The 17655-nt window shown below is 42.7% G+C and overlaps 1 protein-coding gene across 1 annotated transcript in view; it reads left to right on the forward strand.

Moving 5' to 3' along the window:
* LOC123752121 (uncharacterized) overlaps nucleotides 1–16646 on the forward strand; it is a 25170-nt gene extending 8524 nt beyond the window's left edge. The window contains exons 2-3 of the mRNA XM_045734187.2: nucleotides 5888–6972; nucleotides 16587–16646. Coding sequence (XP_045590143.2) covers nucleotides 5888–6972; nucleotides 16587–16646 — 1145 coding nt within the window. The remainder of the gene's footprint in view (nucleotides 1–5887; nucleotides 6973–16586) is intronic.
* The last annotated feature ends 1009 nt before the right edge of the window (nucleotides 16647–17655 follow it).

Below are 17655 nucleotides of genomic sequence, written 5' to 3' on the forward strand. Positions count from 1 at the left end.
TGGCGTAGTTAAAACACACTCACCTGGCGTTTCTCGAGCGCTTTGGCCTCGGTTCGTATCCTGGCCGGGGGATGATTGACTGGGCACCAATCCTTAACTGTAGCCTCTGTTCACCCAGCAGTAAATGGGTACCTGGTTGTTAAACGATTTGGTGGACGTAATCCGGTGAAAATTAGGATTAAGGACTTGCTCGAAACGCTATGAGTGCTAGTGGCTGTACAAGAATGTGAGAATTCTTGTAGAAATAAGTAATAAAATAATAATAATAATAATAATAATAATAATAATAATAATAATAATAATAATAATAATAATAATAATAATAATAATAATAATAATAATAATAATAATAATAATAATATGATATAATAGGGGGTACCACCTCTGATGCAATTGAAGGGACCCACAACCTGGAAGAAGAAAATAAAGAGTATTCAGAGAAGACCTTGTGGATTCTCACTGAACACTTTAATTGTTTCTTCTCCTACCATCCCTATTCTTTTTTATTAATTTTGTTTTATTTTATTTTATTGCAATGCTACAGTTTACAGAGAACACACACTTATATAACAATATAACAATCAGCGTTCGAAGACCTCGTCCAGCTCTTCAGAGGTCGAGTGCGTACCCAGGGTACAGCACGCATTTCCCCTCTGAACTGCGACACTGAGGCGCTGGAACAGGAAACTGGCGGCTCTTGAGTCTTTAGTTTTCTCAATAAGGTCCTTACCCACCTCCTTCAGGAACTTAAGTGCACATTTACCCCAGGCGCCCAGAGTCTCAGAGCCTATTGGCACGAACCTATAACAACGTTCTAGGTCCCTGTACTTGTTAGTTTTCTGGGTCTCCCTGAAGGTGGCCGCCCCGCCACCCTCAGCTGCGTTGTAAGGTAGATAGGTATCAGCCAATGTAGATGCACACGTGTAGTCCCACACGACCTGTTTACCTTCCCTCCACGGCTGCAGGGTGACTCCATCTGGGCGTTTTTGGCTGTTGTCAGGTCTGCACAACTGAGGTTCCCTTTGTGCTGGACACCCAGCTGAAGCCAAACTTAATAATAATAATAATAAAATAAAGAAGGATTCGAGATATACCTATCTGCCGTCTAACTGGAACTTCCTTGGGGTGCCACTTTGTCATGACGATGTTAGGTGATTCACATCCTCGTCAAATAAATTGCTAACTACCATATTGTAGATAATAACATTAATTCACCCAGACAATCGGAGCCTTGAACTGCAGACCACATAAACAGCAGTTCGCAATCTGCCTACTGAGCTACCAGCATCCCTTAATGAGAAAGGATTCCAGAGACACTTATCTGCTGTCCAACTGGAACTGTAGGGCTTCCTACCTTCACCACCGTCCATACCCTTCATTACCTTTCACTCTACATCCCAACGTTCTGTCTTTCGGAATGTGCAATTCCGGCAAGCACGCAACATAATCACCATGTTAGTTTTACAATGTTACTTTTATGCAACCTACCATTTTAGTCTTCATAGTTGCAATAGAAGGTTATCCTTCTTAAAGGGAAGGCAATGAAGCCAACTCTGAAAGCCTATGAGAGCATCTAACCACCCATGTATCATCCTTAAAAGTTGGACGATTTGTGTCATTCAAGGTGTTTCTTTTGATGTTCGAAGAGCTGTTCATAAGCAAGATGGTGGACTTCTTACTCCTAAATCTTATGTGAGATCTATTTCCTAAGATTACTGTTGCCAGGGGGGGGGGGGAACTCAGGTTATATCTTTAAGGACTTATCTTCCCTCCGTTTTGTGAGTTGCTGGAAAGAAGTTCTTGTAGATGATGAGTGTTATACGAGGGACAGGTTATGTATTGTTGACATCGGGCGTTCAGTGGCAGTCCACCGTCCTTTTATTGATCTCTTCCACGTAACTGATTAAGTATCTGTTCTTGAGACGGACCTTCCTCTTTCCTGAGATTCTCCTCAAGCAAGTGGAGAGGGAAGGAGAGATAAGAGCGGGGGACAAGAGGGTGATTGGGAGAGAGAGAGAGAGGAAAGGGAGAGAGAAGAGAGAGAAGAGCTGGAGGGGAGGGGGTGACAGGAGGAGGAGGGAGGGGTTATTAAGGGAAGGGAATGAAGGGTGGGAGAAAGGATGAAGACGATGAGAGAAGGGTGAGAGGGGTGGATATTAGAAGAGTAATGCGAGGGGGGGGTTGTAAGGGGGGAGATTAGAACAGATTGGTGAGATGGAATGAGAGATGGTGGTGGGAGAGAGACCCGGCCACAGTCTGGTACTTCTTCTACTTTGAGATCAAATATTTATGTAAAGTCAGATATTACAGGGTACAGTTATTTGAGGTGTTTCATAGGAAGCTTTATCATTGCTCTCTCTCTCTCTCTCTCTCTCTCTCTCTCTCTCTCTCTCTCTCTCTCTCTCTCTCTCTCTCTCTCTCTCTCTCTCTCTCTCTCTCTCTCTCTCTCTCTCTCTCTATCTCTCTCTTTTTCTCTCTCTCTCTCTCTCTCTCTCTCTCTCTCTCTCTCTCTCTCTCTCTCTCTCTCTCTCTCTCTCTCTCTCTCTCTCTCTCTCTCTCTCTCTCTCTCTCTCTCTCTCTCTCTCTCTCACTACCCCCTCCCTCCCATAATGACCGGCGTATAATAGAAACATCACTTGGGCTAGAGGAGGTAGAATCATATATTCAAAGACGAGCGCCCCCGGCTAGTGTACACCTCGCTATCTAGCCTGCCATCGCCCTCCAAGCTCCCGTCCCACCTCTCAACCCTCAGGAGAACCCCTCTGCCCTACCCTCAGCACTTCTCCCACCTCTGAACGCTCAGGAAAACCTCTCTGGCCTACCCCAAGCACTTCTCCCACCTCTCAACCCTCAGGAGAACCCCTCTGGCCTACTCCAGGCAACCCTACCACCTACAGGTCAACCCCCACCACCCCAGCGGGCCACAATCTCCTCTGGGCGCACGGGAAAACGATACTCCTGCGTCGTACACAGAAAACTGAATGTTCGCCCTAATTTCGCCCTAAACTAAAAGATAATTTTTTTTCATCTGAATGAATATATTAGCGTCTTACCTAAAGCTTTAAACAATATCTTCATTTGCTCTTAAGGTCCTCGGAGCCCGTGACAAGCTTTGAACATTGTCGACTTGAGGCTTGAAATTGAATAAAAAAGTAGCACAAATAATTACTGTATAGTAACAATAAGGAATAATAATAATAATAATAATAATAATAATAATAATAATAATAATAATAATAATAATAATAATAATAATAATAATAATAATAATAATAATAATAATAATAATAACAATAATAATAATAATAATAATAATAATAATAATAATAATAATAATAATAATAATAACAATAATAATAATAATAATAATAATAATAATAATAATAATAATAATAATAATTATTATTATTATTATTATTATCAAGAGGAGGTACCACGAAGGTGATGCCTTTGTAATACTGTCAACGACAGCATCAGTATTACCAGTAACCAAAAATAATTACACTAATGAAACGAGAGCACTAACATGAGACTGGTCAAGCAGGCTGTTGGACTCAGCTGCTCGCAGCCTGACGTATGAGTCACAGCCTGGTTGATCAGGTATCCTTTGGAGGTGCTTATCCAGTTCTCTCTTGAACACTGTGAGGGGTCGGCCAGTTATGTCCCTTATGTGTAGTGGAAGCGTGTTGAACAGTCTCGGGCCTCTGATGTTGATAGTTCTCTCTTGAACACTGTGAGGAGTCGGCCAGTTATGCCCCTTATGTGTAGTGGAAGCGTGTTGAACAGTCTCGGGCCTCTGATGTTGATAGTTCTCTCTTGAACACTGTGAGGAGTCGGCCAGTTATGCCCCTTATGTGTATTGGAAGCGTGTTGAACAGTCTCGGACCTCTGATGTTGATAGTTCTCTCTTGAACACTGTGAGGGGTCGGTCAGTTATGCCCCTTATGTGTAGAGGAAGCGTGTTGAACAGTCTCGGGCCTCTGATGTTGATAGTTCTCTCTTGAACACTGTGAGGAGTCGGCCAGTTATGCCCCTTATGTGTAGTGGAAGCGTGTTGAACAGTCTCGGGCCTCTGATGTTGATAGTTCTCTCTTGAACACTGTGAGGAGTCGGCCAGTTATGCCCCTTATGTGTAGTAGAAGCGTGTTGAACAGTCTCGGGCCTCTGATGTTGATAGTTCTCTCTTGAACACTGTGAGGGGTCGGTCAGTTATGCCCCTTATGTGTAGTGGAAGCGTGTTGAACAGTCTCGGGCCTCTGATGTTGATAGTTCTCTCTTGAACACTGTGAGGAGTCGGCCAGTTATGCACCTTATGTGTAGTGGAAGCGTGTTGAACAGTCTCGGGCCTCTGATGTTGATAGTTCTCTCTCAGAGTACCTGTTGCACCTCTGCTTTTCAACGGGGATATTCTGCACATCCTGCCATGTCTTCTGGCCTCATGTGATAAAAACCAGGTAATGTGCTGTAACCTGACAAAAAAAATCTTGAGATCTTCTTGAGATGATTTCGGGGCTTAGCGTCTCTGCGGCCCGGTCCTCGACCAGGCCTCCTTTTTTGTTACACACCCCAAGGAAGCAGCCCGTAGCAGCTGTCTAACTAATAGGTACCTATTTACTGCTAGGTAACAGGGGCATCAGGGTGAAAGAAACTCTGCCCATGTGTTTCCGCCTCTACGGGGATGGAACCTGGAACCTCAGGACTAGGAATACGAAGCGCTGTCCACTCAGCTGTTAGGTCCCTTGTAACCTAGTGGTGTAACCTAATACACGAGTTACCTATAGGACCGTCTGGAGACTCTGGGACGTTACTTGAGATGTGATGGTTCTGTAGACAACAAGTGCTGAGGGGCATAGTAAACTTCTTGTCTGTTCTTCTGCATCACAGAAGAAAACTTCTTCTGTCTTCAACAGCGTATAAGAAAACTTCTTTTGTCTACTGCCCAATAGGAGAAAACTTGTTCTTTCTATCAAAGAAGAAAACTTTTTCTTTCTACTGCATCACGAAATAAAAAAGTATATCCAAATCCTTCTCGATACACATATTAGCTCCTCCTACTTACTTAAAAGGTGTGTGCACATCCACTGGAAGATCTGCTGCATTGATCAACAGGCTTCGCTCCTTACCTGCAACACTGCCGGGGTCATAACTGTCCACAAAAAAATACTATTATAAAGTAGACAATTATTGACTCATATTTTTGCTCGTAGAGGTTTGGAAGATATTTGTCCAAACTTCTTTGTATACAGATTAGAAAACCACCTTCACCATAATTATGTGATTGGATATAACAAGAAGGTCTGAAAGCGAGTTAATGGAAGTTTTCATCTTGCAATAAAATATATGTCATTAACCCAAACATCCAAGGCTGTCATCACTCCTCCCACGATCACACAATACAAGCAAGTGTACTCCAGGGAAGTGTACCTCAGGGGGTTCTGAACCCCAGGGTAAGGTACCCCCAGGGTAATGTACCCCCTGGGTAAGGTACCCCCAAGGTAGTGAACCATTGGGTAAGGTACCCCTCAGGGTAGTGTGATCGGGTCACTACTGTGAAACATTTTTCTAGACGACATGCTGATGATAACTCGAGAGCCTGGCATGGACCTACACAGACGGCTGCAAGCTTAATTTGACAGGATACATAAAAGAGAATGTTAATACTCACTTATGAAAGTCTCATAGCCATTATGTCTTATAGAAGACGCTGGCAAGTTACTGTTGCCCAATAAAAAACACAACTGATGACTATCTCACGAAGGCCCCCAAATTTACTGTCCTATCATGAGACGAGACGTGAATGAGCTGACATATAACTCGTAGATTAATATACAAGGCGTAGAGACGGATGAAAATATCTCCTCTCGTTGAGATGCTCAGCATCTTGCAGCTGCAGTAGATGCTCAACACCTTGCAGCTGCAGTAGATGCTCAGCACCTTGCAGCTGCAGTAGATGGTCAACACCTTGCAGCTGCAGTAGATGCTCAACATCTTGCAGCTGCAGTAGATGGTCAACACCTTGCAGCTGCAGTAGATGCTCAACACCTTGCAGCTGCAGTAGATGCTCAACACCTTGCAGCTGCAGTAGATGGTCAACACCTTGCAGCTGCAGTAGATGCTCAGCATCTTGCAGCTGCAGTAGATGCTCAACACCTTGCAGCTGCAGTAGATGGTCAACACCTTGCAGCTGCAGTAGATGCTCAGCATCTTGCAGCTGCAGTAGATGCTCAACACCTTGCAGCTGCAGTAGATGGTCAACACCTTGCAGCTGCAGTAGATGCTCAGCATCTTGCAGCTGCAGTAGATGCTCAACACCTTGCAGCTGCAGTAGATGGTCAACACCTTGCAGCTGCAGTAGATGGTCAACACCTTGCAGCTGCAGTAGATGCTCAACACCTTGCAGCTGCAGTAGATGGTCAACACCTTGCAGCTGCAGTAGATGCTCAGCATCTTGCAGCTGCAGTAGATGGTCAACACCTTGCAGCTGCAGTAGATGCTCAACACCTTGCAGCTGCAGTATATGCTCAACACCTTGCAGCTGCAGTAGATGCTCAACACCTTGCAGCTGCAGTAGATGCTCAACACCTTGCAGCTGCAGTAGATGGTCAACACCTTGCAGCTGCAGTAGATGCTCAGCATCTTGCAGCTGCAGTAGATGCTCAACACCTTGCAGCTGCAGTAGATGCTCAACACCTTGCAGCTGCAGTAGATGCTCAACACCTTGCAGCTGCAGTAGATGCTCAACACCTTGCAGCTGCAGTAGATGCTCAACACCTTGCAGCTGCAGTAGATGCTCAACACCTTGCAGCTGCAGTATATGCTCAACACCTTGCAGCTGCAGTAGATGCTCAACACCTTGCAGCTGCAGTAGATGCTCAACACCTTGCAGCTGCAGTAGATGCTCAACACCTTGCAGCTGCAGTAGATGCTCAACACCTTGCAGCTGCAGTAGATGCTCAACACCTTGCAGCTGCAGTATGTGTTAACTTGTTCATTGCTTCTTTCTGTACTTATTGTTTTCTTTCCTTTTGGGTTTCTGTTCTGTATGCTGTACAAGATTTTGGGTTATGTGTGTTATGTGTTTTTCAAATTCCTGTCTGTTTCAATGTTCTATATTTGTAAATTGTTTTCCTGTCTTTATTTGTACTAAATTGTGTTTGTTTTATATAAACAAATGTATTTTAAACACATATTTCATATAGCAAGACGTAAATGTTGACCTGCATGCGTTCACATTTTTGTTTGCATATGTGGGTACAGGAACAGACACCAGCTGATAAGCCTTACCCTCGGGTTTCCCTGCAACTCGACGCACCAATCGTTTAACAAACCAGGAATGCAATTACTGATGGGTGAACAGAGGCGAACAGTTAAGTATTGTAAGCCATCCTCGACTCAAGTCCATTACATCCAGCGGTCGACCACACAGACGCAGTCATAAATTTTACATGCTGCTCATTCAAAAAGGGAATTTTCTAAAATATACATTAATATTATAATATATTAGCATATTATGCATGTATAGGCATAGGTTAGATTAGGTGTTAGGTTCTGTTGGCGATTATTTGTATTTGTAGTACGTGGGTGAAGCATTTATAGCGTTGTGGTTCGAACAAAATTCGTCAGTGAAGCACTTGTTTTGCAGTTGTGAGTCGTGTGTAAATCGTTTTTCATTCATAAACAGAAGGTTCGGCGGGTGCATGGAGTCACTTTTGGGTCTTAGCTTGGAGGACGGGCTGCAGACCAACTCCATTTAGCTGCATAGACTCATTCCTCTCAATGTTTGCTGATGATGCAAAAATTATGAGAAGAATCAAGACAGAAGAAGATTGACAGAAACTACAAGGACGACTTGGACAAGCTGGAGGAATGGTCTAGAAAATAGTTACTAAAGTTCAACTCAGGAAAGTGCAAAGTAATGAAATTAGGCGGAGGGAGCAGAAGGCTGAACACATGGTACCATCTGGGAGGTGAAATCCTGCAAGAGTCAAATAGAGAGAAAGGTCTGGGGTTGATATCACACAGAACCTGTCCTCAGAGGCCCACATAAAAAGAAAATCATCAGTGGCATGTGCTAGACTGGCCAACATAAGAACTGCTTTTCGAACTTGTGTAAAGAATCGTTCAGGACCCTGCATACTACCTATGTCAGACCAATCATGGAATATGCAGCTCCGCTTGTAGTCCATGCTTAGTTAAACACAAGACAAAGAGAAGATTCAGCGGTATGCCACCAGATTCGTCCCAGAACTGAGAGGTATGAGCTACGAGGAAAGGCTAAGGGATGAACCCCACATTCCTGGAAAATAGAAGAGAAAGGGAAGACATGATATCCACCTAAAAAAATCTCAGGGGAATTGACATTGTAGACAAATACAAACTCTTAAGCACGGGCGGGACACGAACAAGGGGACACAGCTGGAAACTTGCTTAGTACCCACATGAGCCACAGGGACATTAGAAAGAAGATTTTCAGTGTCAGAGTGGCTAGGAAATGGAATGCATTAGGCAGAGATGTGGTGGAGGCTGACTCCATACAGTTATACACAAACTCCATAACCCCCCCCCCCCCAACCACCACCACCCATCTAACGTCACCTACACCCACGTGAACTTGATAGAACAGCCGGGCGAATTACATTATTCGATGTGTGTGCGTGTGTGTGTGTGTGTGTGTGTGTGTGTGTGTGTGTGTGTGTGTGTGTGTGTGTGTGTGTGTGTGTGTGTGTGTGTGTGTGTGTGTGTGTGTGTGTGTGTGTGTGTGTGTGTGTGTGTGTGTGTGTGTGTGTGTGTGTGTGTGTGTGTGTGTGCGTGTATGTGTGTGCGCGTGTGTGTGTGTGTGTGTGTGTGTGTGTGTGTGTGTGTGTGTGTGTGTGTGTGTGTGTGTGTGTGTGTGTGTGTGTGTGTGTGTGTGTGTGTGTGGTGTGTGTGTGCGAGCGCGTACGCGCGTTTTGTTCTGAGGCGATGACGTCAGAGATAAACAGACCAATCACTCACACCGTTTGACACCAAGCACAACACCTTAATCCCACGCATTGTGTTAAACCCCTTTAACAAAAAAATATATGTATATATGCGAGAAGCCATTCTCTTACGTGCTCACCTATTTGTGCTTGCGGGGGTTGAGCTTTGACTCTTTGACCCCGCCTCTCAACTGTACGTATATGTGTGTGTGAGTTCTCTAATCCATTCCAATCCCAAGCGTGACAAAGAGAAGAGGAAGGAAGGAAGCACACCGATAACATCAGATGCCGAAGCCGCCAGCAGAGAAACCGAACACGGGCAGCGTTGTATACGTCTTCGCTCGACCGGAAAACGTCCGATCGGGAGATTTATATTCACCTGTTCTTTTTCTTCCTCGTTCAGCAGAGTTGACGAGGTTACGCCCACCTCGACTCCCCATTGAGGGGGTTGAAGGGTGTTTTTTTGCACCTGGTTGATGGGTGTTATCTGGTTGATATGGGTGTTATCTTGGTATGGGTTTTATCTGGTTGATGGGACTTTTCTGGTTAATGTTATAAGAGTGAAAAATATGGGATAAAACAGATAAGATGCAAAGAAGACCAGAGAATATACAGAGATATTCTCATAATCTATAGTGCTGGTGTTGATTTTTTGATGTGTAGTGACTCGCAGATGTCAAGCCGAAAAGTCAACACCAGCAATCAACAGCCAATTAATGCACAACTATATTCTACCTACTTCAAGACTCCGTACCAATATAGAAGCATCAAGAGGAAGTATGGGCCAATAGGTCCTTTGCAGTTACTTCCATTCTTCCCTCTCATTTATCCAATTAATACCCAATGTTCCGTGTTCTGTCTTGTGTTGGTCAAGTTTGTTCACCTCATCCAAAACTGTTGCAACATATCACTTCACCCAAATGCGAGTATATAAGACAAGCTATTTAAGTGTTTAGAATATGTAAAACTCTGTTTAGTGTTTTCAGGTTACAGTTGTGTGTGTGTAAACTAAAGTCTTTGAAAATGTAATAATTTATTACAGAACGCGTTCAAGCGTCGCGTCAGACTAGAAATAAAAATGAATTTTGGAGAATTAATTTTTCAATTACCATCGACAGTAAAAAGAAACATAAGAAATATTGAGAAAATTTGTGTTAGAATTATTAATCTTACTTTTTCGGTCATATTTAACAACATATGTTTACAAGAAAGACTACTATATATATATATTTTTAAACCTAGAAGGGGTACCACCTCTGGTGCAAGTGTAGGGACCCATAGCCTCGGAGAAGAAAATAAAGAGTACTCAGAGAAGACCTTGTGGATCCTCACTGAACACCTTGATATTTTCTTCTCCTACCACCCCTATTCTTTTGGTATGTGTGTATATTTATCTAACTTTATTTGAAAATGTCATTACACAAAAAAAAGTTACAATATTGATTACATGCAGGGTACAAGGCTGCTTGTCACAAGTTGAACAGCTCCTCCAGCTCCTCAGATGGCGGGCAGGAACCATGGATGCAGTGAGCATTTCCTCTCTGGATTGCCACACTAAGGCGCTGAAAAAGAAAACTGGCAGCTCTAGGGTCTCTAGTTGTTTCGATTAGCTTAGACCCCAACTCCTTCAAAAAGTTAGCAGCACTTTTACCCCAGGCACCAAGTGTCTCTGAGGCAATGGGGACAAAATTGTAGTGGTGCTCAAGGTCTCTGTATTTACGTGACTTGGCCGCTTCCCGGTGATTGGCAGCTCCTCCTGCTTGTGTAGCACTGAAGTCAACATAGGTATTGGCTAAAGTTGAAACGCAAGTGTAGTCCCACACCAACTGTCTACCATTCTTCCAGGGGTTCACCATCTGGGCGACCAACAGGCTCATCTCATCAGGTATGTATATATATATATATATATATATATATATATATATATATATATATATATATATATATATATATATATATATATATATATATATATATATATATATATATGCAACAATGATCACAAAAACACTGATCCAAGTATGCAGAATAACCACACGTGAAAAATAGAAAAAGCTTAACGCGTTTTCGGCTAATTCGCCTTCATCAGAGCAAAGTAGAATCTACTTTGATTCTACTTTGCTCTGATGAAGGCGAATTAGCCGAAAACGCGTTAAGCTTTTTCTATTTTTCACATGTGGTTATTCTGCATATATATATATATATATATATATATATATATATATATATATATATATATATATATATATATATATATATATATATATATATATTATATATATATATATATATTATATATATATATTATATATATATATATTATATATATTATAATATATATATATTATATAAATATATACTCTCCCCATAGTGGAGAACATCGCCACAGCATTGCTGGAAGCAGCTTCTGAGAAGAACAGAGCGCATCCCCTAGCTGTGCAAGCCCCCCATGCTGGGGACTTCCTGTTGGCAGTCCCTAACTCTGCCTTGGGCACCCGCCTGGACCATCGGGCCCTAAGTATTGGTGTTGCCCTGCGCCTTGCCGCCCCTATCTCCACCGAGCACCGGTGTATTTGCGGCCATGCTCGGGCAGACCAATACGGCAGCCATGGTCTCATCTGTCGTAAGACACAGGGAAAGATTGCCAGACATGAATCAGTCAATTACATCATCAAGAGAAGTTTGGCTTCAGCTGGGTGTCCAGCACAAAGGGAACCTCAGTTGTGCAGACCTGACAACAGTCACAAACGCCCAGATGGAGTCACCGTGCAGCCGTGGAGGGAAGGTAAACAGGTCGTATGGGACTACACATGCGCGTCTACATTGACTGATGCCTATCTACCTTACAGCACAGCTGAGGGAGGCGGGGCGGCTACCTTCAGGAAGACCCAGAAAATCAACAAGTACAGAGACCTAGAACGTTGTTACAGGTTCGTGCTGATAGACTCTGAGACTCTGGGCGCCTGGGGTAAATGTGCACTTAAGTTCCTAAAGGAGGTGGGCGAGGAACTCATTGGGAAATCTAAAGACCCACGAGCGGCCAGTTTCCTGTTCCAGCGCCTCAGTGTCGCAGTTCAGAGGGGAAATGCGTGCTGTATCCTGGGTACGCACCCGACCCCCGAGGAGCTGGACGAGGTCTTCGAACACTGATTGTTATATTGTTATATATGTGTGTGTTCTCTGTAAACTGTAGCATTGCAATAAAATAAAATAAAATAAAACAAAATATATAAAAAAATAATAGGGGTGGTAGGAGAAGAAAAATTAAAGCGTTCAGGGAAAATCCACAAGGTCTTCTCTGAATACTCTTTATTTTCTTCTTCGAGGATGTGGTTCCCTACAATTGCACCAGGGGTGGTACCCCTATATATTATATATATTATATTATATTATATTTCATATATATATGTATATATATATATATATATATATATATATATATATATATATATATATATATATCTATATATATATATATATATATATATATACACACGCACACAATTTACTACAAACGCAAAAAAACGGCCAACCTACTCATGAAAAACTCCCCAGACACCAAACAAAACACCCTGAAGGAAACCAACGTCGTCTATGCTTTCACATGTCTGCTTGGGTACTGTAAGCCCCAAAAAACTCAGTATATAGGCAAGACAACAACGTCTCTTTCTAGGCGATTAACTAGCAACACAGAAATCATCGATAAATACAGCGATAGCAGGAGACTCGACATCAGCGAGGCACTACACATCAAAAAGTCAACACCAGCAATCAACAGCCAATTAATGCACAACTATATTCTACCCACTTCAAGACCCCGAACAAACATAGAAGGTATGGGCCAATAGGCTTTCTGCAGTTACCTCCATTCTTATGTTTTCTGACCCATTGTTACGTGTTCTGTCTTAGCTTTGATGTTTTTTAGCTTTACCTCACCCAAAACTTTTGTGCCACATCACCTCACCCAAAACGAGCATAAGTATGGTGAATTTTAGTTTATGAGAAAACTAAGATTTAGATTTATGAGAAAACTAAATCTTTGAAAATGTAATAAGGATTACGAAACGCGTTCAGGCGTCAGACCAGAAATAAAGAATGAATTTTGGAGAGTTAATTTATCAATTACCCTCGACAGTGAAGAAGAGAGTGTGTGTATGTATATATGAATATGCATATGAAAATTACATATTACAAGAAAATAATACTTATAATAACATATTAATAGAATAATAATGACTACTGCCATTATAATTATCATCACGCTAATCGTATCCTTGACCCCTCCTTCTCCTTCCCATCAATCCTCTACTTCATCCTCCTCCTCCTTCATCCCATCAATCCTCTACTTCATCCTCCTCCTCCTCCTTCTTTGTCTCCTATTCATTCTCTCCCCCCCCCCCCATCTTCACCTCTGCCCTCTAATCATCTCCCTCCTCCAATCGGCATTCCGAGGCTAGAAGCATGATTGGCAAATAAGACATCCGTATGTAAATCCAGTTCACAGCGACAACAGAACACTCATCCATCAAGTTCCCCCTGTGGCGGCCTAGCCCTACCTACGCCCCATTCTCTATGGTGGCCTAGCCCGACCTACGCCCCATTCTATTGAACCCTTTCTCTTCAACACCCATTTTCTCCTACCTTTTCTCTTTCTGTAGAACACCCCAAGATGAGTTTAAACATTGTTGTCTGTTATGTGATCGTGTCTGGAGTATTTTAGAGAAGGCATATCGTGTACATGGAAGGTTATAGGTTCAGAAAAACTCATCCAGAACAGCAAATGGAGAAGTATTTATCTTAACTGATAATAGTGAAAAATAAAATGACAGGGAAGAACATGTGTTAGACAGAAAATGAGAAATACAAGAATTATAAGAAGGCAGAGGAGGAAATTAAAAATGAGAGAAAACGCTGAGACAGCAAGATAGATGAGAAATATAAAATGTATAGTGATAGTGAGAAGATAGATTCAAAGTCTGGTAGCTATTCTTTACAGACTACACTTGTTTAATCCCCATATTTCTCACCGACTATTCCTATTCAATCCAGGTATTCCTCACATAATATGCATACTCAATCTTTACCGTATAGTCTTCCTATAGTTTATTTACACAAGCTTACACCTATACATATAATTTAAAACAAACTAATTTAAGTTTTCTAACGAATTTGTCGAAAAATCTTTAACCGAGGAAATGAATCAATAACATTCAAGATAAATTTGTCACAACTTAATCTGGTCAAAACTTTCTGAGTGAGTAGATTAAAGTGTAAAGCAGAATAAAAGCATTCCTCGGGGCGCTGGATGTGACGAAAGCCCCAGGTAGTCCCTGGAGGAGATATCACCCTGAATACTAAAGGATTCAGCTACAGCACTGTCTAGACCCCATTTCTATAGTATTCAACTCCTCACTGGAGAAGAGGAATGTGATCCCATTGCATATGGCGTAAATTATGTGCCACTCAGATACATAACATTCTTGTTATTTCATTGTGAGTGAACTATTAGAAGTTTGAAATTATATATTAAGTGCAAATATGCATTAGAAAGAAGGAATATATCAGATCAATATCACTAGCATTAATCCCTTGCAAGGTACTATGGAGAGACTGATCTTGCAAAGGTTTACTTAGAACAGTTTAATTTATACATGAGCATAAATTCAGCAACAGGCGGATCTTAAACTCATTAAACTCGTTAAACACCATAACAGCATCACACAGTAAAGAGATAATAGGGAAGACTGCATCTTCCTTGATTATCATAGAGCGTTTGACATTGCCCTTCAAAAGTGATTTGCATTTAAGTTTTAGAAATGTGCTTTATTTCATCCTTTATTACCCTTGAAGGAGAGGAGGAAGAGGAGGAGGGCTGAAGGGTTACTTACCAAAGTGGTCTGGGCTTTTTTAGTTGAAATATGTAATCATGGGATTGGGTCATTTGGGTTGAGTGTGATCATGGGGAGGGGGGGATGTTTTGGGTTGAAAGTCGATTATGAATGGAGAAACACTGATAAACAGAGACCAGAAAGAAAGGTTCAATTCTCTCTTTCTCTTTCCCTTCCTTCTTCTTTTCTTCCTTCCCTCTCTACTCCCTCCATTCTTCCCTCCTCCCTCTCTTTCAATCCCACTATCTAAATCCTCATCCTAGCCCTCCCACCTCTCTCCTCATTATCTCAATCCTCCTCATTTTCGTGTTCCTCCTTCCCTTCCCTCCTGGGGCCAGCCCGGGCCCCCCTGCGAGGAGGATTAAGGTGCCTCCCTCCACCCTGAAGGCTTCTTGTGAGAAGAAAGGCTCATCTGGGGAGCCTAGTTGGAGGGGGGGAGGGGGATGAATATGTATCCTGGAGCTAATATCCTCATGCCGGGTCCTGAGACAGCGTGGGGGGGGGGATGGGGGTGAGGGAGGGGGAGGGGAGGAGGGGAAGAAGAGTGAGGGGATGAGAAGGGAGGGAAGATAAAATGGGGTGCTGCGGAGGCGAGGGCAGATGACACCTCTCGCTGAAAGGTAAATTGACAGGTAGGTCTACGGGGTGTGGCATGACACTGTCAATCTTCAGTGACTGTCAATCTTCAGTGACTGTCAATCTTCAGTGACTGTCAATCTTCAGTGACTGTCAATCTTCAGTGTCACAGTGACTGAGTGCTGGTGTATGTGTGTGTGTATTTACCATTTGCATTTACTATTTGTGTCTGCAGAATCGAGCTATTAGCTCTTGGACCCCACCTTCCTAATCAATCTATTTTTCCTCTAATATATCTACTACATATATTTATCTCTAATGCACACACACACAGACACACACACACACACACACACACACACACACACACACACACACACCGACACATACACACACACATCCCCAGGAAGCAGCCCGTAGCAGCTGTCTAACTAGGTGCCTATTTACTACTGAGTGAACAGGGGTACCAGGGTGAAAGAAACTCTGACCATTTGTTTCCGCCTCGGCCGGGAATCGAACTCGGGCCCTTAGGACTCCGACTCCCGAGCGATATCAACTCAGCCACGAGGCCCCTACGTGTGTGTGTATGTGTGTGTGTGAGTAAACCTAGTTGCACTTACGTAGTTGTGTTTCCGGGGGATTGAGCTTTGTTTCTTTGGTCCCGCTTCTTAACTGTCAATCAACTGGTGTACAGATTCCTGAGCCTACAGGGCTCTATCAAATCTACATTTGAAACTGTGTATGGAGTCAGCCTCCACCACATCACTGCCTAATGCATTCCATTTGTTAACTACTCTGACACTGACAAACCCCTTCTAACGTCTATATGGCTCATTTGGGTATTAAGTTTCCACCTGTGTCCCCCTGTTCGTGTTCCACCTGTGTCCCCTTGTTCGTGTTCCACTTGTGTCCCCCTGTTCATGTTCCATCTGTGTCCCCTTGTTCGTGTTCCACCTCTATTAAATAGTTTGTCGTTATCTATACTGTCAATTGTTCTGCGAATTTCTTCGGTGGAAATCACGAATTCCCTAACTCTTCTGTCTTCCAATGTCGCGAGGTTTAATTCCAGTCGTCTTTTCTCAAACTTCATACCTCTCAACTCGGGGATTAATCTGTGGCATACTTTTGAAGTTTCTCTGACTTTGTCTTGTGTTTGAATTAGTATGGAATCCATGCTGAAGCCGCGCTCTCCAGAATTGGTCTCACGTACACAAAGTTCTGAATGATTCCTGTCACAAGTTTCTAAATGATTCCTGTCACAAGTTTCTAAATGCAGTTCTTATGTTGGCAAATCTCGCAAATGTCGCTGATGATATTCTTTTGATGTAGGCTTCAGGGAATAGGTCCGGCGTGATATCAACCCCCCAGATCTTTCTCTCTGCCTGACTCTCGAAGGATTTTCTCTCCCAATTGGTAAACGCCGGGTACCTTGTGATTGGCCTCCTATTTCCTTTTTCTATTTTCATTGCTTTACACTTGCTTGAGTTAAACCCTAGGAGCCATTTCTTAGGCCATTCCTTCCGCTTGTTCAAGTCATCTTCTAGTCTCTTGCTGTCCTCTTCTGTCTTAATCTTTCTCATAATTTTAGCATCGTCAACAAACATTGAGAGGAATGAGCATATACCCTCTGGAAGATCGTTTATGTTTATCAGAAACAGGATAGGTCCGAGAACAGAACCCTGTGGGACTCCGCTGGTGACATCTCGTCATCCTAAGACCTCCCCCTCACTGTAACTTTGTTTTCCGTTGCTTAGGAAAATCTCTTATCTACTGAAGAACCTTACCTGCTTCTCCTACTTATGCTCCAGCCTCTTCTGGGGTACTGTGTCAATGGCTCTCTGGCAATCCTATAAAATGTAGTCTGCCCACCCTTCATCTCTTGCTTTGTCATAGAATTCTAATAAATATGTTGGGCACGATTGGCTATCACTAAACCCATGCTGGTGGTATGTTACAAAGCTCTTTCTCTCTACATGTGCTATAAGCTCTTTTCTCACAATCTTTTCCATCACCTTGCATGGTATACACGATAGGAACACCGGCCGGTAGTTCAGTGCCACAAAATAGAACTCGAAACAATGTATATAAATTGTATAAGTTAAGATACAGGAAAGACCTGGGTAAATACTGGTTTAGAAACAGGGTTGTTGACGTTGACAAAATTAGCCTATGGTTGAAAAATCATCTGTGTTCTGTCCTACATTGTGGCTTGAGTTTGAAACCGTTACTCC

The sequence above is a fragment of the Procambarus clarkii genome, chromosome 23 (assembly GCF_040958095.1).
Source record: "Procambarus clarkii isolate CNS0578487 chromosome 23, FALCON_Pclarkii_2.0, whole genome shotgun sequence".
NCBI classification, from domain to species: Eukaryota; Metazoa; Arthropoda; class Malacostraca; order Decapoda; family Cambaridae; genus Procambarus; species Procambarus clarkii.